The sequence below is a fragment of the Periplaneta americana genome, chromosome 3 (genome assembly GCF_040183065.1).
Source record: "Periplaneta americana isolate PAMFEO1 chromosome 3, P.americana_PAMFEO1_priV1, whole genome shotgun sequence".
Lineage (NCBI taxonomy): Eukaryota > Metazoa > Arthropoda > Insecta > Blattodea > Blattidae > Periplaneta > Periplaneta americana.
The window spans coordinates 161,616,472-161,642,967 of NC_091119.1; the positions used below are offsets into that span (position 1 = coordinate 161,616,472).

General features: G+C 35.1%; 1 protein-coding gene across 2 annotated transcripts in view; it reads left to right on the plus strand.

The window, feature by feature from the left end:
- LOC138696782 (uncharacterized) overlaps window positions 1-26,496 on the plus strand; it is an 80,771-nt gene that overhangs the window by 26,911 nt on the left and 27,364 nt on the right. For both annotated transcript variants that reach the window (XM_069822186.1, XM_069822187.1), the window contains 4 exons: window positions 3,512-12,285; window positions 18,141-18,404; window positions 20,655-20,778; window positions 25,164-25,334. In XM_069822186.1, the coding sequence (XP_069678287.1) occupies window positions 3,587-12,285; window positions 18,141-18,404; window positions 20,655-20,778; window positions 25,164-25,334 (9,258 nt within the window). In that variant the 5' untranslated portion in view covers window positions 3,512-3,586. The remainder of the gene's footprint in view (window positions 1-3,511; window positions 12,286-18,140; window positions 18,405-20,654; window positions 20,779-25,163; window positions 25,335-26,496) is intronic.

A 26,496-nucleotide genomic window follows, 5' to 3' on the forward strand; every position in this document is an offset into this window, starting at 1 on the left:
ACTTCTTCGAGATTACAGTCTTTTGGGGGTAGCTCCATCATACTGTGGGATGGCGTCAGTTCTGAAGGTTGTATGGATGCTAAGAGGAAAGTTGTGGGACAGTTGTAGATCTTCTGGAGGTCAAATTGGGTTCCTGAAATCTCTGTCTAACAATTTCTCACTTAACACTGTTGTTTCTCATCACTTTGAGATTATTTCTGGCCTGGATTGTGGCTGATGTAGATCTCTGAGAGTCTTTTCCTGGTGTTATCAGATAGATGTCTAATCTCTGATAGTCCTTTCCTGGTATTATCAGATAGGTATCTAATCTCTGACAGTCCTTTCCTGGTATTATCAGATAGGTATCTAATCTCTGACAGTCCTTTCCTGGTGTTATCAGCAGTAGCAAAGCGTGACAAAATTTTTGGGTAAGCTGGACTGAAGGCATGGTTCGGAAATAGTGATCTAGGCCATGCTTTATGTCGCTAAAAGGTAATTGAAATGCGGAAATGCTCCGTTGTTAATTAACTAAATTCTAAATGGAGGACTGTTTTTGCAAAACTTGCTAACTGCAAAATTTGCAAAATTGAGATTTTGATGGATTCGTTAACATAAGGCAGGCCTCTACATGATGTTCAAAGCGTCTTAGTAAAATTGGGTTATTTCTCTTCATTGTAGTGTGTCAAAGTGTGATCGTTTCTTCAAAACTTGTTTTCTGCTTTAAGTGAGACATACAGCAAAACCTGCTTACTATAGTGTTTTGTCTCTCCTGTAAAATTTAGTTTTTTCAGTTAGCAAGTTTTGCAAAAACAGTCCTCGATCTTGTCCCTTCTTCAAAAATGTTTGGGAAAGCTCAGTTTACCCTGCCTACCCAGAAGCTTCGCCACTGGTATCAGATAGATGTCTAATCTCTGAAAGTCCTAACCTGGTGTTATCAGATAGGTGTCTAGTTCATGAAATCATCGTAGGACATGTTGAATATTTCCAAATAACGTATTAATGCCAATAGCAACAAAATATGCTCTGTAGTTTTAGTAATATTTTATTCAATGATACTTTTCAACTGCAGAGTTTATTCAGTGTTGGTAAATGCTTTTTCTCTTCGAAAATGTAATAGATCTAGCAATGTCTCCTCAGGCAACAGGCATCTGAAGTTATCATAGTTGAATGGAAAACTGAAGAAAAATGTTTGATTGTGGTATAAAACGTGCCAAAAATTGATAATCCAACTATTCCAGAATAGTGAAACAATTTCTTTTTATCTGCCTGTAAGGCAAGATCAAGGGAACACCGGGCTTCGTGCCTAGGGGTGAAAAATGCCTTCTAGGGTGGTATTTTAAGACTCCTTAGTATACAGTATTCACCTCAGTAAATATTGGCTGTGGTGGCCTTGTATACTCAAAAATATTCTTAGATGTGGTAACTAGGGCCTGGATTTATATGCACTATAAACTAGTATTGCTACTTCATAAATATTTAACCACTCCTCCTGATATCAGATATTTCTGGAAACTTAGCCATGATCTGGGAAACAATGCATATTATGCATGCTTTTAAAGAAGACGAAACAAATTTAAGTGCTGCGTCTCTTGATAACTGCTTTAATGGTAACTTGCATGTGTAATATGCTCAGTGCGCAGTTCAGTAGGTAACTACTTGCCTTTTTTAGATATTACTAGATAAAACTGGAAGATTTAATATATATTATATATATATATATATATATATATATATTATTTAATGTACCGAAGTACATATGATATTTCCATGCAGATATTCTGCGTCATCATACAATGAAAGAGTAATGGAACGGAGAAAAACTCTCTCTTGTGAGAGTCAACTAGTCACTCATAACGAGTGCACCTCAACACATGTGTGGACATCAGTCCTTCGTTCATAGACATCTATGACGTAGTGCAGAGGGCGGCCACTAGAGGGAACCCAAGAGTTGGAACTTAAAACTGAGACGATTCTGTCCGACGCCAGGGTGGTATCCAGTGTGGCTTAGTGGATAAAGCATCAGCACGTAGAGCTGAAAACCCGGGTTCAAATCCCTGCGCCGGAGAGAGTTTTTCTCCCTTCCATTACTCTTTCATCGTATGATGACGCAGAATATCTGCATGGCAATATCATATGTACTTCGGTACATTAAATAATATATATGATGTGCGTAAATCACTTGTGATTTAAGATGACACTTATTCCGTCAGATCCCGGCTAACTAGTCACTCATAACGAGTGCACCTCAGCGCATGTGTGGACATCAGTCCTTCGTTCATAGACATCTATGATGTAGTGCAGAGGGCGGCCACTAGAGGGAACCCAAGAGTTGGAACTTAAAACTGAGACGATTCTGTCCGACGCCGGGGTGGTATCTGGTGTGGCTTAGTGGATAAAGCATCAGCACGTAGAGCTGAAAACCCGGGTTCAAATCCCGGCACCAGAGAGAATTTTTCTCAGTTCCATTACTCTTTCATCTTGGAAGATTTAAGCTTTGTAATGTTGTAAACCATGCTTTTTGCACTGTATTACACACAATGCCTTCCCAAATATAGTTGATGTTATTTTTAGCTTTATAGTGCATATGAGTCTGGACCCTAATGATAATGTTTTCCCTGTCTGTTGCGCGATAGCCCATGGAGAGATAAGGCTTACCAAACAACTGCTAATCTCAAGTCCATATGCTCCAGCGGAATTGAATGATCATCTAACCAATATGGGGGTAATATGTAGTTAGTATGATAATCCCCCTAGCCCTTACAGTTGACTTGTGAAACTAGATTTTGCTACTCTTGCTTGGTGAGCATTATTTTCCCTATGTTAATATTTAGATAACAATTTGATTTATTACGTGATCCACTTTTTGCTGGCCAGTGTTAAAAGTATACTGTAATATGGGAATTATATTTATTGTGTTAATATTGTCTTTTTGAAGTTAAAAATAAAAGAAAATACAGAGTGTCTGACAAGTCCCGATCATAGGCAATATAATAAAATTTGTAGTGTGCGGAGTTGGCTTAACGAGAAGTTCCATAATCGGTGAATAGAATCCAGAGGACACAAAGAATGGTCTCCAAGGTCGCCAGACTTAAATTCCCTTGACTTTGATTTATGAGTTATCAGAAGGAACGAGTGTACGAAGTGAAGATTCGTGATCTGCAACATCTATGAACATGGATCGAGGGAAGGTATCATGAAACCACCACTGATGTGTTACACCGCATTCTCAATAGCATGAAGTTTTGCCTCAGACATGTTATGAATTTAGAGAAGCTCATATTGAGCACATATTATAATTTACCCTATGATGCGGGACTTGTCGACACCCTGTAGTACCTATAAAACAGTGAAAATGAAAGTTGTACATGTGTATACATTGTCAGAGAATAAGGATATTAATGGATTTTAAGCAATACTTGAACATTTGTTTGTACAAGAAAAAAAAACTATTTAATAATTTTCGTCTTGTTTTATTTATATTAAGTTAGTATTTCACATTGGCTGCCATTAATTTTATTTTTACCATATTTAGGTCCATGTACTTGAAGCAAGATCCCACAACAAAAGAAGAGAAGCAAGTACAGCATTGCAGTGCATCATATCGAAAATGGAAAACAGTGGTACATATCAAGAAAGCAATCAGACAGGGACAGAAGATCATCCATGTGTAGAAGACCAGATACTGGATAATGCGAAGCATTTGAGTGTACAAGAAGAGTCTTCAAGTGCCCAGGATTCTGGAGTAGGTGACGTTAGTTCAGTAGGTGAAGGTAATTCGGAGAAGAAAAGCAAATCCCCCTGTCGCAATACACCACCTGAGTTGATTCCATATTGCAGTGATGTACACGTTGTGGAGCCTGATCCAGATAGCAGTCCACCTCGTTTACTTCCAGAGGACAAAATGAGTGAAACACTTCCCACGGTTTTAGTTAAAGATTCGGAACTGAGCGGTACTCTTCAGACCAAGGAAACTGAAATTGGATCAAGTCCAATAAGAACTTTGGCTGATCTAGAATGTATTTTGTTGGATGACTTAAGTGACGAAGATTCCAATGAATATATTGTGACAGAACCATCTGATTCAGTTAGACACAGGAAATGGAGAAATGATACAACAGCTGATGCATATGGATTAAGTAAAAAATTATACTCTGGTTTGTTTGTAAGTAAAGGCAAGCCAAAACTGAAAGAACGTGATAAACTTAGAAAAGCTAGTGAACGTATGATGAGAAGTCCCAGAGCCTTAATTCCTACATCTGGAGAAGCATGTCGAAAATATAAGGCATTAGACTCAAATAACATTCAAAGTCAGGACAGTGCGACTCTGAATGGTGACTGTATCATAGTTTCTTCTTCTGCAAGCAGTGTAACAGCAAGGCAACCAAAGACAGTCACTGTAGGCAAGGTGTGGTCACCACAGAATAAAAATGAGAGGACTGGTAATATCTTAAATACATTTTCCGGAGGTGGAATGCCTAAAACTTGCTTACGTGAATATAAAAAGAGCAAAAGCAGTACTGAAACATTAATGTCCGATAACCCAAAAGAAGTTGGTAACAAAATGTTACCTTTATCAATCAGAAATATTGTTCATGAATCTGATAGCTCAACACCAAAAAGAGATAACAAAGAAATTAGGATAGGAGATTACCAGCATAGTGCTAGACATGTGGGTACAGGTGCGAGTTTTGTTGATGTTTGTGATACTTTGGAACCTAAACCTAAAACAGTGACTATAACAAGTAATTATAAATTTGTATCAAAAGATAATGATACAGTTTTTGAAGACAGGACGTCACAGCCACATCAGAAATTTGTGCAGCAAAAAAATAAGATGGCAGTAAGCCAACATAATTATCAGTTTGAGTCACTCTTAAAACATAAGAAGTCATATTCTGATACTGAAACAGCTCGTGACTCTTTGATATACTATACTCAAGATTCTTCACCGTTTAGTAAAAAATCTTATCACTTTCCTGATGCAGTAAGCACTGATGACAGTTTGATTGTAGGTACAAATGAGCCTGGAGTAAAGAGTGAAATAGTCATTGATAAATGTGGCAAGGAAGGTAATAGTAGCTCAGAAAATATGTCTAAGGCTGTTGAATTTTCGAAATCTGGATTTGTTGACAATGAAATAGAAAAAATGGGCGAAGAAACTGTGCCTAAAAAGAGAAGAAAAGTATTGGAATCCCCTGAGCAAGAAAATATTCCTCTCGTGAATATCTCTAACTTATCGAAGAAAAATAAAACAATTCCTAACATAGAGCATATTGAAGGATCAAAAAAAGATAATTTGTCAACTAATACAAGTTCAAATGACTTGCAAGCAAAGTTTAGGTCGAATAAGATGGATACATCTAATGTAGAAATTACAAGAGTCATTTTACATGATGCAATAGACAAAGCAAAGCACACATTACATGTTTCTGAAAGTACATCTGAGATATATAAGGAAGATAGTAATAGACAGGATGGATTGTGTGAAGGGAATTCATTTAAAAATGACAGTGGGATAAAACATATTGAAAAACAGTTTACTGTTTACGCTTCTGTTAAGGAACTAAAAAAAGATAAATATCAGAAAAATGTCTCTGATCTGAATTTAAAAGAAAATGATAAATCTAACAATAAAGTTGAAGATGAAATTAATTTTGCTACAAAAGGTGAGCCTCTTAATACAGATATCTTTTCAAATGTTTTAGAGGAGACTAATTGTGAGAAGGATGTTGATTGTTTATCTAATATCCCAGGTTCAGAAACTATAAGTGATAGCAAAGGCAAAGATTTACATTTTGGGTGTGACAATTCACATAGATCTATAGCCAACAGCCATGATGATGCTGAAGTTAGTGACTATAATATGACATTGGATACCTATCACTGGCCTAATATTGAGGGAGATGAAGATGAAGATGACGATGATGATTTCTTCACAGTACCTCAGCGTGTTAGTACAGGAAAAGAGGAACGGGATGTGATTGATGGAATAGAAATTTTGTCATTTGAAACAGAACGTGATATGGTTGAATTCACCAAAATTCAACAGGATTTTTTTTATGGCTCGTCTATAGATGATGGAATGATTCAAAGTGATGATGGGTTTGATATGATGGATGATACTTTAGCATATTCTGGAGATGTGGATCTTCAATATGTACACCAGGCCATTGTCCCCACAAAAACAAATGATATTACTAAAATTAAGGGCTGGAGGAATAAACAATTTGCTGTTAACGATAATCCAGCTCGCTGCTCGGGTCCCAGTAGTGACACCTATGAAGATGATGATGGTTTTGAAAGTTGTGATGTTAGAACTGCAGATGAAACGAACATTGAAGATGATCAACAAAATCACTGGTATTCTGAAGATAAACCTAATGTTTCAGACCCAAGTACATGTCTGAAAGATGATAGACTTAATCAAACACCAGAAAAGGCACATAATCAAATGCCAGTCCTCTGTAGTTCTGACAAGCAGTCACCGAGCCCATTGAAAGAAGATGTGATGTTAAATTCTGCAGCTGTTTTCCGGCCAGAGGCAGTAGAATTACTGAAACGTCTTGAGTCAAGTGTCAATGAAACCAAGAGTTCTAAATCAGCATTTGTAAGTGACATATTGGATAACTATCTCTCATCTCATTCCCAACTCAATGTCAGCTACGAAATTCCAAAACTAGGAGCAGAAGAAGGGATCACACATCATCCAGAATTAGAAACAGATCAGTTTCCTTTCCGTTCACCTCAAAAACTCTCCCCTGCAGCTGCAGAGAAGCCACGAGTTGGGAGAAAGCCTGGTGGACCAAAACCAAAGACCCTTGCAGAGAAACGAAAGTTGTTGGAACAAGAAATGCAGGAAGCTAAATATAAATTACAGCGAAAGGGTATAATACCGCAACGTGGAAGACCGAGGTTGTATCCACCGAAGGATTCTGTTAAAGCTTCTACAAAGTTTTCGAAACATTTTAGAGGCAAGTATAAACTGTCTTCTAAACTGAAATCACATCCTATAATATCAAACGTCAAAGATGTACCTAATCTAAAAGAAGAAACATTTCACCTAGATCCTGATTACAAGTACACTTGGATTGGGAAAAGACCCATAAGGATTACAGGCAGTAAAGTGACCAAGACACCTACTGTTAATATAGAAATTATAAAGTTGTCTGATCCAAATTCAGTCGTTCCTTCTGAAGAAGCTGAACAAAAGCCGACTCAAAATTCTGTTGCTTTTGAACCTTCTTCACAGACTAAAAGTGAAAAAGTCAAAACTGAAGAAATACAAACAGAAGAGGAACGAAATGATAAACCTGTAACTTCTGAATGTACTGATTCACAACCAACAAACGTGAACCCAACCCCAGAACCAAGAATAGAGCCTCTCCAATATGGAATTGTTGTTTCACCTGGTGTAGGTTATCCTCTACATCCACTTGCTGTTAAACAACTCATGAAGCTGAGAAGTGATCAGTTTCATATAAACCAGACATGGGCTAAATTTGCTGCTGCTGTTGTAACATCGCGTAAGAAAACTGACGATTCTACCAAAGTAGAAAAACATATTATTCCTATAAATGACACACATCATTCTGTTGATAAAGTTCTAACAAATAGTGTACAGGGGAATAATATAAGTCCTACAGAAGATGTTAAACATTTAAAATTGGAATGTTCAAATAAAGAAAGTAATAAATTGAATCCTTTAACCTTCGAAATAATAAAGTTACCTTCAAAATCTGAAAGTTCAAAGATCACAGACAAAGTGAATTCGGCATCACCTTTTATTTTGAGCCCAGATAAACCATCTTTGTCACATGAAGTGAAGAGTAGTAAGACAAATACAAATAATGTTATTTCTGTTACATCATCTTGTCCTGGTTTGCCAAAAGAAAGCCCATTAGATAAAACAGAATGTGAAGTGAAAAATATACTTGAAGATATGATACAATGTGTTTTGAATCATGAAATAGAGAACATGATCATACAGGATGATCCTGATACATCGACTTGTAGTCCATTAGCCATACCAAAATCTCCAAAAAAGGCTTTTGGCAAACAGAAGAAGACTAAAGTTTTTCGGGAACTTAACAAGATAGATGTAAATGTTATTGTAATGGGAGATGATAAGAAAAATGAAAATATATTTTGTGACAAAGAGTTTTGCAGATTGGGTTGTGTGTGCAGTAGCCTTCAAGGTTATCAGTCCATATCTACATCGAAACACTGTGGCAAGGCGAAATGTATGTTTAAATGTTCTTGTGAGAATCATGAATCTTGCAAGACTCTGACTGAACAGAAAGATGATAATTCTGTTGGAGAAAAACCTTCACTTTTATATTGTACTGCAATACGTCTACAAGATGAAGGAAACCGACATTTAGCTAGAGTGGAAAAAGAATTTAAACATACAGTGATACAGTCAAATGATGAAGTGATAGTTTTGGGAGGTAGTAGTAGTGGTAGCACTGGTGGAAACAATGGTGGTGGTGGAAGACGACGAAGGGAAATCAAATTACCAGAGCGGTATAGAGACTCTTCTGTTGTCCTTGGAAAGGAGTTTGCAATGGCTGAATTCAAGATGATAACTGGTGAAGACTTGGGTAACATACCACCAACAGTCAGCAATCAGAATTCTAGACGATCTGAGCGACAGTTACATTTACCAACTTATGTGCAGGTGGAGGTGCCAAAGCCAGCGACTGTTACTTCCACAAAGTTATTTAACAAACCTACAAAAGGAAAATTAACTCCAGAGCAGAAGATATCTTTGTGGTGTGATCGCTACAAAGTGAAAGAATGCAGGGTTACAGTTGAAAGAAGTGAAGGTCTAGAAGATGTTGTGCCGTGGTGCATGGTACACTTCAGATATGATTGTTTCTGTTCTGGGCAAAGCATGAAACCATTCAAACGAATGTCTTGCCGAACTTTTGCTAGACCCCCACCAGTTCCCGGTCCACCTCTCGATCTCACAGAGTCTGCCAACTCAAAACAAGATGCAGACCAACAAACTCGCATCTCTCGCAATGTGGCAATTAAGAGCACAAGTTCAAGAGCAAACATTCACGCCCATAATGTGGACCGTAATTCTGCACGCACTAATGGTACAACTATAAATTACCTACTTCGCAATCAGTCACAGTGGTATAAAAACCGACATAAAAAGATCTGTATTGAAGAATCTGAGGTGCCATCACAGATGAGCAGCTATGACTATTCCAATAATTTAGTAGCACAGTCCGAAAACAGTTCCGCCATATCAAATACAGCTTCATGTGACTATGCACAACCTGATATTTTATCACCTCCACCAGCTCTGGAAGAAGAGCAGTTTATGCCCACTCATTCTGACTTTGGAGAAGTAAGCGCCACGGATAATGCAGATGAGGAAGTGGGCTTTGGAAAAATAGTAAGCATCATGTCTCTGAGACCAGAAGAATTTGAAAGATGTGAAACTTCAGATATGTTTGATTTCCCATCAGAAGAGATGCAGTACGACAACAATTACATGTGCAATATAGAGAGGACTGAAAATACTGAAGCTCCTCTGTTACTGCCGCCACAAACTCATGAAAGCACGAGTAGCAACGTCATAGAGGGAACCCAAGCTGTCAGAGAAGAATGTCATTCTGCAGATACGTTGACTGGAAATACGATGTTCGATAATTCGTCATTCCTCATTCCTGTCTTACCAGAAGCTAGCAATGATATAAGTTGTGTGAGATTTGCAGAACTAATATCAAGGAAAGATTCTGAACTTAGAAATATTCTTGAAAATGGTACCACACCATTAGATCTTTCCCGAACTACTGCAGGCGCAGTACAGTTAATTGGTTGGGATATTCTACTAGACCAACAAAAAAATCAAACGTATCACATATGGTTGCATTATAAGCGTGGATCAATGGCAAAACTTCTTGTTACTGACACTGCTGTTAAACCTGATCAGTATTGCACCAGTCTTCATGACTATAAATTATCTTCACCTCCTGATTTCCATAACAAATTACCGCCACTGGTCACCTTTCTTGTAGAACAGTTACTCGTGAAAAATGAAAAGCTTTCCCATAACAAGGAAGTTGATATTGTTTCAAAATCTACAAATTGTTTTGGGCTCCTACAGTGCGATGGAGTACACTGGGAGCTTGTTGGCTCTCTTGTAAAAAGTGCTAAGGACTACAGTGTTGGAGAAATTCAGAATGCGTCAAATTATTCTCATAAAATTCAGGCCAGACAATTAAGCGATCTTCAAAATTCTTCAGAAAACCAGCAGCAAGATCGAAGAAGTGTTGAAAAATGCCAGAAAAAGATATTTGAAGTAACAAGTATAGAACAAAATTACATATCAAATAAATCAGAAGATAAAGTCGGTGAGATGACTGAAAGAGAAACAGTAAAATTATTTAGTAAGCCATTGAAACTGCAAAATCTCAAGGAAAATTCTCTGAAGTTTAAAACAAATATTGACATAAGTACACAACAGATGGGTACAAGTAAGAGGCATTCTGACAAAGGTAAAGTTGTTTCAGCTGGATGTTCTGTTCTTCGTAAATCCATAGACGTGCCAGTGGATAGTGGAAAGCCTTCAGCATCACAGTCTACATCTTCTGTTATTCCAAATGTCGTAATCAGTAGTGTAAGAAAAGTCACAGAAGAGTCTTTTCGTAAATTGGGTAAAACTGAGAATGTGACAGAGATTATTGAAGATGTCACTATGAGTTCTAACTATATATCAACTACAAAAGATTGTTCACAAGATGCATTTGATACAAATAGGAATACGGTTGTGGAAAAAGATCAAATGACTAGTATTGCAATCAGACCACAAGGCAGTTCAGTTCCTGAAACAAGAACTGTTGCAGAACCAAACTTTTCTTTGCAGAATGATAAGGATTCTAGTATTTGTACTTCAAATGCTAATGTTTCAGAAGAACATTTCCAAAATAATGCTATCTCGAAACAGTATGGGTCCAAGGAAACATCCAACAGTGGACATATGGTGATGAAAACAGTACAAAATAACCTGGTTTCAGAAAAAACTAGTGAGTCACCAAATTTTGGACCTACTAAAGAAAACATTCAGTCTTTGATTGTTAATAATAGTAGCGCTCTTGTTCCTGGAGTTGAAGTTCCTCTCCCAATAGGAACACAGCCTGCCCGTTGGTATATGCTAAACATAAAGTATCATTTTGATCTCTTGTATCTTATATCCACTAAATGTGTTATCAGATATGGACACTTAAATCGGGCTGTATCTTTAGCAAACAACCATCGTAAGACTGTTCGTGTGCCAATAGAGAGGAAATGCCAAGAGAAGGTTCAAGTCATTGACAGTTACCAGCCCAAATTTGGTATATATTCCGTACCTGACCTCTATACTAGAGTATTTATTGGTCCTTATGGGCTTCGAGAAGAGGCTGGTGTGAATGTTGTGAAGATTGTTAATGGTAAATTTGTAAATGCAATGTACTTAGACTCAGAAGAAGTCACAGATAGGTCTATTATTTCTTTAATGGAATCCAATTGTAAGAATGCAGTTCTGAATAAAAAGATGGAGGAATTGTATGACAATAAAGCGCAAGCTCCAAATGAAAAAGGAATATGTAGAGGTATGTGGTTGTACACAACGTTTTCGAAAAAGAATAGTATGAAAAAATCAGTTTTGCACAGTGATGTAAGCGAAATAATACCAGCAGATAATTTTATCAGTGGCAGAGGCACATGTGAAGTGAATGCTATACATTCTGGTGCTGATGTGTTGAGAAAGGATCCAAAAGACGAAAATGAGTTACAGACTAGTATTCAAATACGAAGAGTCCATACCGAGGAAAACAACAATCAACTTAATAACAATGGAGTGAATGGAACTCCTTCTATGGTGGATAATACTGTGGAGATTAGGAAAATAGAGTTTAAAAATAGGCAGATTATTGGGGTGTGCAATGATGAAGCAGCAGTAGATGGAGAAAACGAAATTGCATCCAAAAACATTGGAATATCTCCTGTAAAAAAGGTTGCTAATAACTTTGGATCAGTTGAAGAAAGTATATCACAGACCATGAAGGTTCCAGAAGTGATGAAGAATGTAGCCATGAAGAGTAAACCATTATCTAATTCATATTCCTTGATGCTGAAATATGACAATGAAGGTGATGAGTTAGTGGATGTGGTGACTCCTTGCAACACAAGTTCATTATTTCGTGAGATACAGTTAATAATGAACAGGAAGGAAACCAAAAGGAAACCACAGAAGAAACCAGACATATCTTCACATCGACGATTTGTTCCCATTGCTCCACGTATAGACAGGTGAGATTTTACTTTGTTTACTTTGCTGTGCATAAGAGTGTGTGTGTGTGCTTATCTTTCAATTTAAATGATTAAGTACGAAAATACGTTTTAATAGTGCCATGAATATTATTTTTATTAGTATTATAAAGTCTTATTTCAGTGCTTAAATGGTAAATGTAAAGATGTCTTGCATTCGTGCCATAGGAGTGCAGGAAAGTAGAGTCCCCATCCTTTCATAACCTCTGCATTAAAAAGAAGTGAGGCTTAAATAGTTTTGTAGAATTTCGTATTGCATGGTTTCTTGATACTTTCTGAATATAATTCTGAGATCAGAATTTACAAACAAAAATTAGTTTTATGAATTTATTTTATTATATGTGTTTGGAAACTATTCACAATGAAATTTTCAAGATGTAAACTCTACAGTCATATTTAAGTTACACTTTGGTTTGCCAGCAGGCCACTTCCCAGCAATGATAATTGCTTTACATGCAAAACATGATAATATAATTTTTGGTGAATAAGGAGACAAGGTAGGATTTTTCGTAATTCATACATTAACAGTCAGTGACAATTATTGAAACAATAACATAGGCCTGCAAAATTAAGGGTCATAAAAATGTATAAAATTTATATACACTTTTGGTTTCTTGGGGTACTGAATCCAAATCTGAGCTCAGATTTTCTCTATCATGTACTGCAACATGCATTGGCACTTTTAGCAAAGTGAATGTAGTGTTATTAGAGATCTGCATTGGCCAGATTTAGCCAGGTCTGTACTCGATTGGTAGCACCTGCCTGAACCCTTCCAAATTGTATCTGACACCTAACTTCAAATCCAACTCAGTGCTTTGTACTGTGAGCATTAATAGTGCGTAACTCAGAAAAATTATATTTCACATTACTTCATTATCATTGTATTAATTTAATAATTAATCTCTGCCCCAAAAGTTTTAAATATTTTGTTAAGAATTCCTCAAAAGAAATATTTTGAATGTGATATACTGTAATTCTAATACAGCAATGCAAAATAATGCGTTGTGTAACCAAATTCAATCTGTGCAGTCAACTTCACTCCAGTTTACAGTAATATTTGAGTATAATTTCCAGTCTTTCTATATCCTACTTGAGAAGAAATTTTGAATAGAGATCACTTTAAACTACATAAAAGAAGAATTTTATATAGTATATAACAGAATTGTTTTGTACTTGGTCTCTAGCTTCCAGTACATTGGTTTAAAAGAATGAATAACGGTCATATTTTCATTGGTCCCATACCTCGAAAGGCAACTTCAAAGTATACCATGTACCTTATGTCAAGCTTGTAAGTACAAATTGTAAAGAATAAACAATATTTTATTGTTAATATTAATATAATAATATTACATCAATGTTAAGATAACGAGTGGAGCCATGGTAGAGTCCTACACCTAGATCCGGTAGACTCAACTGACCCGAGAGTCTATTGCAACATAAACAATACGTGATGTCAAAGCATGTCTGTACTCTCATGCTGCTTGCATAATTTCTTTGCTAGCAAACAAAATCAGACCTGACTAAACCCGACCAATGCAGACCTCTGCTCTATATGACAGAGATTACGAAATAAATCTTTTGGCACATCAGGACAAGAAGTGAAATATGTTTTGACAATGAAGAGTGCATTCAGTGCACTTGACTTCCTCTGTATTTTCGTCACTGTGTTATTCTTACTGTCACTGTGGGTAGAAATGATCTTTGATAGTTTATGTTGTTCAGCAGTAACAAGATTATTGTCGATAGCAAAGAAGTCATGGTAGTTAATGCCAGCATGCAACACTTTAGTCAGCTTCCCACCAGGGCATTTCTGAATCTTGTAGATGAGTGATTTATCAGTAGGGACTGGATTTTTATGTAATATCAAAGATGTGAAATATATACATATTTATGTAAGAAAAATAAGCTGAATATGTACCAAAATATGTAAAATCATGAAAATATTTAATATCAATATCTGGCAGGTATAGGATAAGTAAGACTCTCCAGTTGTGATTTCATAGGGCACCCCACCTTTTTTTTTACCGCACACTTGACGCATTACTATTTTTCCATCTGTAGTGAAAGCTTCGTCCATCGCAATCCATGATTTTATTTTTGTTATTAGAGTTGAAGATACAGGGGCCATTTTAGTTAGTTAAAAGCACTTGCACTTTATAGGTACTATAAGTACTAAAACTAGAGAACTGAGTGAAATGAATGACACAACAGTACTGCAAGCAGCACTGATCCGCTTTACTGGATTAGGAGAAAATAGGAGGAGATGTGGGACACATGCATTTTAGCTGCTCCCTGTAAGAAACAAAGTACCTAATAAAACCTCAAACTGTTGTTTGGAAAGTGACATTCCTGTCTCATTCAGAAGGGTAAAATTATTCCAGCTGAGAACCATACTTTCTAATTGCTCGAAAAATACCATTTCCCTATAGGTCTACTAAATTTAAAATAAAGAGGTCAAACAATAACCTGAAAACCTCATGTCAGACTTGACACGGGTTTTCCCTGGAAGAATTAGGAAGAGGGTGGGTAAGGTTGCAAATTGCATGGGAACGGCTTGTTAAGGCGTGTGCAGAACAATTACAGTTCAAGACAAATCATGATGTCCTCGTCCATCCACCGCATGAAGGCAACACTACTTTCTGAATGATTTTTATAATACAAGGTAGTTGTATGAGAAAGGTTGTCTTTTGTTCACTCATATTTACAGTAGGCGGTATGGGCGAGTGCCTCTATTACTTCTTGGAACTAAGAACGTTATGTTTCGTCCCGAAATATATCCTTTCTAGGGTAGGTAAAAAGGCTTTTTAAATCTATGTATTTCAAATTGTAAACATCCTCAGCAGAAGTTTTTTTCTTTTCCTTTCAGAGAAGTAAAAATGAATGAAAACCCTAAATATGTAGATTTATGTAATACCAAACCATAATTTGTAATGTGGGGTAAATATGTAAAAATATGTATTATCAAATTTTAATATATTAATGGTAATTACAAGCTTCGCAAAGATTTGTTATTTATATATGGTTTGGTTGAAAGGAATATAATATGTAATTACATAAAAGTCCGGTCCCTGTTTATCAGACATAAGTCAAAAGACGAGACTGGACTCGTCATCATTATGAATCTGTCAGGTTTATATTCCTCTCTAGAAGTCATCTGGCAGTAAGAGATCCAGTTGTTAATAACATCATTTAACATACTTTGCTTCCTCTTGCCTATAAACAATACAGTGATGTTGTAGGGAACTATTGAGATACTCGGTAGATGTGCTGAATTCCATAATGCCAAGTTCTATAAGGTGAGTTTTGGTAGCAAAGAGAGTTATATTACCTGTACTTGATAATTTTTGCCCAGGAATGGGGAAAAAAGATCGTAATTAGCAGGAAAGCATTAAAAGTGTGAACATTATAAATGTGGCATATTTTAACATTATCTCTTGTGGGGTGGATCAAGGGACCAGAAAAAAATAAGCATTCAAGACGAAAAAGTGTTATAAATGTGAGTATTATATCGAGGTTTTACTGTATTTCGAAGTGTGATTTTATGTCTCATAGCTTCCTAAAGCTACAGTATACCGGTATAAGTATATACATATACAAGTACTATATATATTTTTAGAGACAAAGGGAAGATTGCAGGATATCATTGTGTTTAAACAATTTGTTTGTGTATAGTATCTTAAAATCAATCATTTTACACTTTTCATAGAGAAATCACTTTGAGAGTATTAGAACATTTATGCCAGTCATAATGCGTCTTGGATGACATTAAAATCACTTGGCTCTGAATTAAGTGTGACACATTTTGAAGGCACAGCACAGTGAAATGTTTGCAGATATGTTTAGGGGCAAACCCTCCTTCAGTTAATATGCTTGAAGACTGAACAAATTTGATTGTTTAACTATTGTAAACAGTAATTCTTCTCTTCAAGAAATCGGTACATACATAAACAAAAATAAATAAAGACACTAACATGGAATCTTATAGGTTAAAAATGGTGAATTATAATTTTCTAAGTAGTAAATTACAAATTATACTCTATTAAGGTGCTGTGAAAGTTTCGTATTATGTTCACCAGAACATGAAATCTGAAAGAAAATTGAAACATCACGATAGACGATATAGAAGAAGTAGGTTATTATAATCTAAAGATCTGGTGCTTATGATAATTGTGTTTGTTACAAAATGTTTTGAACAGTAGTACTAAACTTCTGAAATTATTCTTTTGTATGCAATAAAATATGTACAATGAATAGGTCTGTAAAGAAATTTTAGTTGAGATAAAAAATCAAGAGAGTCCACGGAATCAAGCCATTCCAGTTGATATAAGATTAAAGTTAATACTGGTTTGTGTTAACTACATCATTTTATGACTTATACAGGGTGTAAACTATATAAACTGCCAAAAAAATACTGGTGATAGAGCATAAATTACTGAACAAAAAAGTCTAATAAAATTTTTCTGTAATTTTTGTGGTTTCCCTAGAAAAAAAAAATGTTATCTGTTAGTCTAATGTTTTTGGAAATGCTAGTATACCATCATTATTTACCCTTCCACCATCAGCTGTGACATAGTTTACGTAATTCCTGTACACGGAGCACACCAAACAGTTGCCTTCTGTCCTCAGTGACTACAAGAACACATCCGCTACACGCATCATAGTAAGTTAAATTCATACAGTTTCAACCCAAGACATAGTCAATTATATTTCTCTTATTATTTTTAAAATCCGGTCTTATAAAATTTCAAACTTTTAATTAATAGACAACTGTTCCGTGCGCTTACGTACATATAAAATCTCTACACGAGATGTTCTGTAATAGATTCATGTGAATTATTAAGATCATGGCAATAATAGCATTGTGAGATGTATGTACACTTTGTTCTGGTAATGTGCATGATTGTAATTCTGAGTATAGACATTACATTCGATACTTTCTTCTCCCACAGTTGTCACATCCAGCTACCACCAAATTATGGAAATCCACATAGACATCAAATTGGACAACTATTACCTCTGATTATAATAATTTTAAAGCATTTTATGTAATTTTAACATTAATAATTTTAACATTCGAATACGGCCTACATAGCTGTTTTGTATTTATAATGTAATTATTACCATATAATCATCGATTTTATACAGAAGCATGTTATTTAATATTGAGTTCACATGTACGGCAATATACTGTGTACTTATATCATACATATGGGCATACGTGTTTCTGATGATGGCTCTATAGAGCTGAAAACGTTCAATTGATATATTATGTAAAAAAAATATTGTAAAACCAATATAGTTGTTAAATAAGGATAAGCATAGACGGCACATGAAATAAATTTTGATTGTCACTAATAACAAATTAGCTTATCGGTCCCATCATGCCTTTTAAATTTAAATTATTTACTTCGGTCTGCCACATACATTGCAACTGTGGTGATATCCTTCTTTACAAATCAGGATACTTTGTTATCTCTCTATTGTAGTGGTGTTAGCATGTGTTGGACGGAAGGTCATTGGTAGTGACATTCACAGTTAGTCGGAACAGTAAATATTAGACTACTATCAATTTTAAAAACATGATATTTTAGGAATTAAAAAAAAAAAAGAGAAAACAAAATTTCATTACCCATCATATTCAGTAGACCGAGATGTACAGTCTGTATAATTTTGGCAGTTTATATCGTTTACACCCTGTATAACATTGGATAATCGAGTGTTTAATAATTGTTTTATTTCTTTCATAATTGAGAAATAAAAATTCTCATACTCAAATACATAGATTGAAATCTTCACTATTTTTTCATAGCCATCTTCTGTGTTTTCTTTTTTTATAGATTTAATATCTTGCAGCACCCTGTATTGCAGCGTCCTAATCCTGTTCTACAAGCAGGACCAATAAGAAATATGAATGGAACTGCAATCCTATCTCTTGGAAAAACAGTTGTGTCAATTAAGCTGGTACCTTCAATTCCTGGTGTTGGCTACATTACAGCTGCTATGTATCATAACAAGTGTGTTGTACTGAAGAACCCTTTCACACATCTAGATGACCAGTCTTTCTTCCAGAATTTGGAGACAGCAACGAGATGGCTTACAGAGTAAGAAAAGAAAGAAAAGTAATTTTATGTTTGAAGTTGGTAATATTCACTCAGACATAATAACAGATCCTGAAAAGTTCTGTATTATACAGATACCTTAAATTATATTTTTAAAAGTAGAATTTAGCTTTTTAAGTTTTACAGAACAGTATAAGGCATGTTTTCACATATAGAACTATGCTGGGCTGTGCGTTGACTGTGTATCAGTGCCAAACAGTATAAATCATTTGAAGAGTGGAAATGGCAAAGGTTCTAAGTACCATTCAGAAAATTTTACAGGAATAAGTGAAAAATTTTCCAGTGCTGGTATTAATGTTTATTTTTCAAACTATATGCATAGTTGTGAAGGATATGTATCAATCTTAAAGGTAAACATATTGTGTCAATAATTTCTATTCATTCTAACATATAATGTATATAATGTAGTAAACATTATAAAAAGTTTCAAGTCCCTTATTCTTTTCACTTACAGTGCTCCAAGTGCCACACCTTTAAAGAGGCATTATAACATCCAAACAAAAAGGGGGTGATAATATATAGTTGTGTAAACTCAAAAACATTAAAATATGATGATGCAGTTAATGATTACGTTGAGTTGTTCAATGTCAGCAAAGGATGTCATAAAACACCTTTGCATAGTCTGGTAGGAATGGTTTCATGTTAAGGAGATCTGCTTTTTTCCATTAGATAGCGTTGGTTGAGAGACAGAGAAGAGAGATAGATTTATTAGTTCCATAATATTTTTACATTTGCTTTATGGCATAGAATGAAGAACATGCCAATTCTTACGTTTAACATATAAAATGCAAATATGAAAAATGTACAGAATTAATACCTTAATAATAATAATAATAATAATAATAATAATAATAATAATAATAATAATAATAATAATAATAATAATAATAATAATATTTTATACAATGCAATATGTTTACCATTTAATAGTATTAAAATATTTACACAGTACTGTGAAGTGTCAAGAATTCATCTACAGAATAGAAAGTGTGAGATATTAAGTAATTTTTTTAGTTTTACCTTAAATAATGCAGGGTTTTGGCTATGATTCGTAATGTCTTCAGGAAGACTATTGAACATTTTTGTCGCCATGTAATGTACTCCCCTTTGATAGCATATAAATTTGATGATGGCGTATGAAAATCATTCTTTCTGCGGGTATTTATACTATATATGTCTGAATTAGTTGGAAAATTTTCTTTATTACATAAGAGGAAATTTATTAAAGAATATATGTACTGATTTGTTAAGGTCAGAATCTCCAATTTTTTAAAAAATAATCTACATGATTCTCTAGCCTTTGCTTCAACTATTATTCTAATGGCTCTTTTTTGTAATAAGAGTATATCTTTACTATCTGCAGAATTTCCCCAAAATATTACTTCGTATGACATAATGGGATGAAAATAGGCAAAATAAGATACTGCTGTTTAGAAATTGTTGTAACAACCTAATTGTGGGAGAATATGGAGAAAAGTGTCTCCTATATTAGATGGATGTCATGCCTCGATTATTATTATTATTATTATTATTATTATTATTATTATTATTATTATTATATAGCATCTGAATAAGATGAAGGTGATGATGTCGGCAAAATGAATCCAGGGTTCAACGCCGAAAGTTGCCCAGCATTGCTCTTATTGGCTGAGGAAAACCTCGAAAAAAAACCTCGACCAGATAACGTGTCCCAACTAGGATTTGAACCCGGGTCCACTCGTTTCACGGTCAGGCAGGCTAACTGTTACTCCATAGCGGTGGACATGGATTATGTCCTCTTCATTGAGATCGATTTCTCCAACTAAAGACAGATGATGTCATAATCACAGCACAGTAGGCCTACTATGTATGAAAAACAGACGACAGGACAAGTTGTAGTGTGATCACAGCAGAGTCCATGTGAAAACAGGTCTTAAGAAGCAAATTTATTTCTCTGTCTGTCATTTATTTATTTTTTTTATTGTTTTTGTTTTCTGTTCATTCTCTTACTGTTTTTCTTCCATTTTTTCTTTATTTCTTATTTCTCTTTTCTTTCCTTTCTTTTTCCATTTTTATGTCTCCTTTGTTTATTCTTTCTTTTTGGAACGTCTCTCTCATCCTTTTAAATTTTTTCATTATTTTTGCTTTCTTTTTTGCCATTTCTCTTTTTGTGCCTTCTTGTTTATTTCTATGTCACGTACTCTCTCTGTTTGTTTCTCGTTATTTATTCTTTCCTCTCTTTTGTTTTTTTAGTCAACTCAAGAGGAAAGTGGAGTTCATTCCTGAAGATCTTAAACTTGTGTGGAGAGTCAAGCATGCAACTGTAAACATAAAAACTTGTCTGCCATTTGACAAACGAATATTGGATGGGAGCTATGTAAGTAGCAAACACAAGCACTTTCTTAAATGTAACTTCACTTATTTTTCAGCTGTGTAACTAATTAAATTAAGTGTATGTTCTGGTATTATTTTGAAATTCCGAACATTAAAGTTGCTGATTGTATTCGAAAGATAATGGAGAAAAAATGGGAGTATAAGGGTACAGTACATCAGTTATTCATAGATTTCAAAAAGGCGTATGACTCGGTTAAGAGGAAAGTATTATATGATAGTCTTATTGAATTTGGTATTCCCAAGAAACTAGTTCGATTAATTAAAATGTGTCTCAGTGAAACATACAGCAGAGTCCGTATAGGTCAGTTTCTATCTGATGCTTTTCCAATTCACTGCGGGCTAAAGCAGGGAGATGCACTATCACCTTTACTTTTTAACTTCGCTTTAGAATATGCCATTAGGAAAGTTCAGGATAACAGGCAGGGTTTGGAATTGAACGGGTTACATCAGCTTCTTGTCTATGCAGATGACGTGAATATGTTAGGAGAAAACCCACAAATGATTAGGGAAAACACGGAAATTTTACTTGAAGCAAGTAAAGTGATCGGTTTGGAAGTAAATCCCGAAAAGACAAAGTATATGGTTATGTCTCGTGACGAGAATATTGTACGAAATGCAAATATAAAAATTTGAGATTTATCCTTCGAAGGGGTGGAAAAATTCAAGTATCTTGGAGCAACAGTAACAAATATAAATGACACTCGGGAGGAAATTAAACGCAGAATAAATGTGGGAAATGCGTGTTATTATTCGGTTGAGAAGCTTTTATCATCTAGTCTACTGTCAAAAAATCTGAAAGTTAGAATTTATAAAACAGTTATATTACCGGTTGTTCTGTATGGTTGTGAAACTTGGACTCTCACTCTGAGAGAGGAACATAGGTTAAGGATGTTTGAGAATAAGGTGCTTAGGAAAATATTTGGAGCTAAGCGGGATGAAGTTACAGGAGAATGGAGAAAGTTACACAACGCAGAACTGCACGCATTGTATTCTTCACCTGACATAATTAGGAACATTAAATCCAGACGTTTGAGATGGGCAGGACATGTAGCACATATGGGCGAATCCAGAAATGCATATAGAGTGTTAGTTGGGAGACCAGAGGGAAAAAGACCTTTGGGGAGGCCGAGACGTAGATGGGAGGATAATATTAAAATGGATTTGAGGGAGGTGGGATATGATAGAGACTGGATTAATCTTGCACAGGCTAGGGACCGATGGCGGGCTTATGTGAGGGCGGCAATGAACCTTCGGGTTCCTTAAAAGCCATTTGTAAGTAAGTAAGTAAGTAAAGTTGCTGATTAGACACACATCAAATTATATTTATTTTCAGATTAATCTCTGTGTGATTATTGGTATTACTTCAGATTATGAAATAGTATTGAACATTTTCAAAACACATAAAATTCGGTGCTAATTGCTTTATTTAGAATTTCTTGAAATGTCAAATATTAAGTTTTTTACAGGAAATATCCAGGAGTAGGTATTTATAGAGATCAATTTTATCATTTGTGTTTTTTTAATATTGGTATCAGCAGAGAGTGTTTCATACTTAAGGCTGAAATTGATGGAAATATAAAAAATAGAATTATTCTTTTATAAGTGGATTACTAATTCAATATGTATATTCTTTTCCACTGTCATAATTAATATACAATGTTCATTGGATTATGATAAATGTGTGGTATGGCAACAGAAAAGATGATTGACTGCATTACTGTAAATATTTTATTACAGTGACGTCGTGAGAATCAGTGTTATAAATTACTTTATGCTCGACCATGCCGAAATGTAGTAATTATACACCTGGTAGTAGCCCTTTAATGCACCTCATTAAAGTGCACCTATTCATTAAAGTTCAGGTGTTCAGCCAATGACAAATCACCTTTGTACCATTATAAAACCGCAAGTATCGATTATTCTCGGATATGCAATCGAAAGACAATTAGCGAAAAGTCACGGAGGCTGGAAATCCAATACTGTCGCAGAAGGTTATGTTCTGTTATTATAATAATAAGCGTTAATTGTAAATAATATTCAAATAAATTCAATTTGTCATCTCGTTTCTCAATTCTAAATCAATTTCCAGGTTATATCAAGACTAATGTTCATCATATTCTGTACGTTATATCAAGGTCAATGACATTCGGCCTCAGAAAAAATCAATACTTTCGCGTCTGCGCACATCTGACAATTCAGGTCAGTTCGCTACTCACTTACATAAACATTACATGAATACTTTTGAATAATTTCAAGTTAGAAATATGGTCGAGCATAAAAAGTCGTATGAAACTTGCCTATAATGGTAATTAAGACGCTCGTATGAAAATTATGAAACTCGCTTGCGCTCTTTTCATAAACAAACATACTTGCGTCTTAATTACTACCATTATAGGCTCGTTGCATATGTACTATTTTATATTTTTGTCGATATTATTTTGTTTCACATTAATAACACAACTCTAATTTGCAAGAAATTTAGTTTCAGTGGTGTGGTCAAAAAATATGTTTACCTTTCCTATATATAACTGCTACATAGCCATCGGCATAGCTTAGGCGCTTGCCTGCCGATCCAGAGTTCACTACGGATCGTCCCAGATAATCAACATCCCAGTTAATCTGAAGTTTACTGTAAGCCTAGTATCGTCCCATTGTAAAAATGCAGGAGTAAATTCCAGAAATTCCTACCCGCCCGGAGATCCAATTGGGGGACTATTTTACCTCCGGATAATTTTACCTTAATGGTACTCATTTCATATTGGAGTGAAAATGGCAAGTTGTAGCCGATTTAAGTGAACACCATATTTTAACGTTTTGGTGGCTACTTCATTCACACACAATCCCCAGAATATCTCTGATCTCCAGAGAACAAGGTGCCGGTGCAGGTGTTACGTGCTGTCTCTTCTCACTTTATAGATCTCTTGCATATGTAACAACAAGTTTTGATGGAGAAATCGTTGCAATAAGTGAAAGTCTCAGGAATCTTCTATTTCACATCAATAAATTTAAGAATGCAGTTGTATTGTCAGACTCCAAAGCAGCTATTCTATCAATAGTCTCTAAACACACACCTTCATCTCAAACAGCAGAAATAACAAAAATGCTCTCTCAATTAATATCACTCAATAAAAGAATTGTATTCCAATGGATACCGTCCCATTGTGGAATCCTGGGAAACGAGAATGCGGATGCATTAGCAAAGAAGGCAGCACTGCTACTTACAGACCTGTTACTAAATCTACATATTACTCTGAAAAGATTTATTAAATCTACATACTTAGACTTCAACAAACAAAATTTGATAACACAATCTCAAGGGAAAAAATGGAACTCTCTGCATCATAATCCACAGTTAATTCCCGATTTATCACGAAAATCGTCTGTAGCTGCATTTAGATTGGCAACAGGCCATGATTGTTTGGCCAAACACCTGCATAGAATTGGAATATATCAGTCCCCTAACTGCCCATTGTGCAACTCAAACCAAGAAATGGATTCGGAACACCTCAAAATCTGTGCTTCATTGGCTGACCATGATAATATCTTTTAAAAATATTGGAGTGCAAGAGGTCAAATGACTTTATTGTCAAACGCCTGGCATTAGAAAACAACAACAAAAATGATGGTTGTTTCAAAGATCTCTCTGCTTCATTTTAGCCACTTGTGAAACTATCACATATAATCTCCATGGATTATTTTGTGTTTTGGAAGTGGAAAATCGATGTGGTTTAATTAAAAGTTTAAAACTCCTTATGCGATACAGGCTTCAAATTATTTGAAAAAGATTTGTTTTGTATATGAAATGTGTTGTTCTGACGGGTGATATATTTGTGCTGTCTGTGTCTGCTGTGAAGCAGAATACGCGAAGCAAAAGCAGTATCTTGTCAAAGTGACAATGAGTGACAATGGCATTGATGCAGTAGCACATGATTGTGTGGTGGGTGTAGATCTGAGCTAGCTGTAAGCATCTTTTGGAAACTGATTGAAGGCAAAAACTTTCCATGGTTTTTACATAGAGAAACACAACAAAAATTAGTATCTTCAGTTGTTTTTAAGAATATTTAATATATTAATACACTAAATAAATCTTCAATATTTACATACTGAAAAACAAATGCACACGCAAAGCGCATTCCTCAAAGTACACATGCGCTATTTGTTAGTGCTAGTTCAGAATATCTCTATTATTCTTCTGTGAAGAGTATTCATTTAATGTTAGAAGCATTCCAACTTCAGAAATATGAGCTTTCATTGTTGGACTGATAAGACTGGAAAATGCAAGAACTTCATTCTGTCAACTAACAAAAATTGTTATTTTTATCCCTGAGTACTAATACGAATAATTATCTTTTGTTTTTATTCTTTCAGTATATAACCGAGAAAGGCGTGTTTAAAGCTAAACCAAGGGATTCTATTGTCCATGCCAGCAATGAAAAATATAGGCGAAAGGAGCTGCTCCAAGGGTTCTATAGACTTGGATCTACATTCCTGTCGGATGAAGAGCTTCGGCAAACCAACAAACGTGACATTCTAAAATTGGTGATTAATAACAAATGTGTTTCTAATATTTAGCTAATGTGTTCTATAAGAGAAAGCCTATGACATCTCTGGAATTTATTCCATTACCAGTAACAACAATGACGACGATAAAGATAATAATTATGATGATAAAAGTAGTAATAGTTGTAACTAATAACAGTAATATATCATTTATTTCCAAATATGCATATGTTACCGTTAAAACCCGAAATCCGTCAAAACCAGTTTCAACTAGTAAAAATTAGCTTAAGCAAATGTAGGTAGATATAGTCCCATCACTCTAATTTCTGGCAGCCAATCACATTGCAGGTCGGCTATATTTAAACGTGTGCGTCTTGTGATTCGCTGATGAAGAAGTTATTCATTTCTTAAGGCTCGATAAATACTTAATATAATCGCCCGCCATTTTGGCTCTTTCGTTGACGTTCGTAGAAAGCACACGAAGACGTTATTTGCCGCTCATTTATTTGCTGAATTACAGTGCATTTGATTTATTATCATAGGAGCTATGACATGATAATGTTTAACGGTGTGGCAAATAGATTCCTCGTATGGTAGCTCGGCAACGAAAGAACAAAAATGGCTAATGATACTACCTATCTAGACTTTATAGAGCCTTCACTTCCTAAGACGTAAGCAAAGAGGAGGAGTCACGCCGAGAATAACAGCGTTGCGACTATAGAAAGCGAGTTTTCGTAAGATCTAGAATCAGTGACAGGTTAGGTTTGGTTTGTTTAGGTTTTAGTTTGGTAAAATCCTAAATAAACCAAAAACCTAAAGAAACCAAACCTAACCTGTCATTGATTCTAGAACTTACGAAAACTCGCTTCATTTTTAAAACTAATTTTTACTAGTTGAAACTGGTTTTGACGGATTTTGGGTTTTAACGGTAACACATACAAGAATAATAAGTGATTGCAGTAAGTAGATGAGTCAAATTTACACGAACTTAGAACATATATTTTAGAAATACTGTAATATAAATTATACATAATATTTATTACAGTCACACACAAACGAAAAAAAAGGGGGGGGGGAAGCTATAATATTCGGTATAAATGGTTTTTTCAGAATTGTCATATACTCTTTAATGGTTGAACTGATTATTTTAGGAATGATGTCATGGATTCCAAATTTTTTAAGTTAATTGTGGAATGGTGCC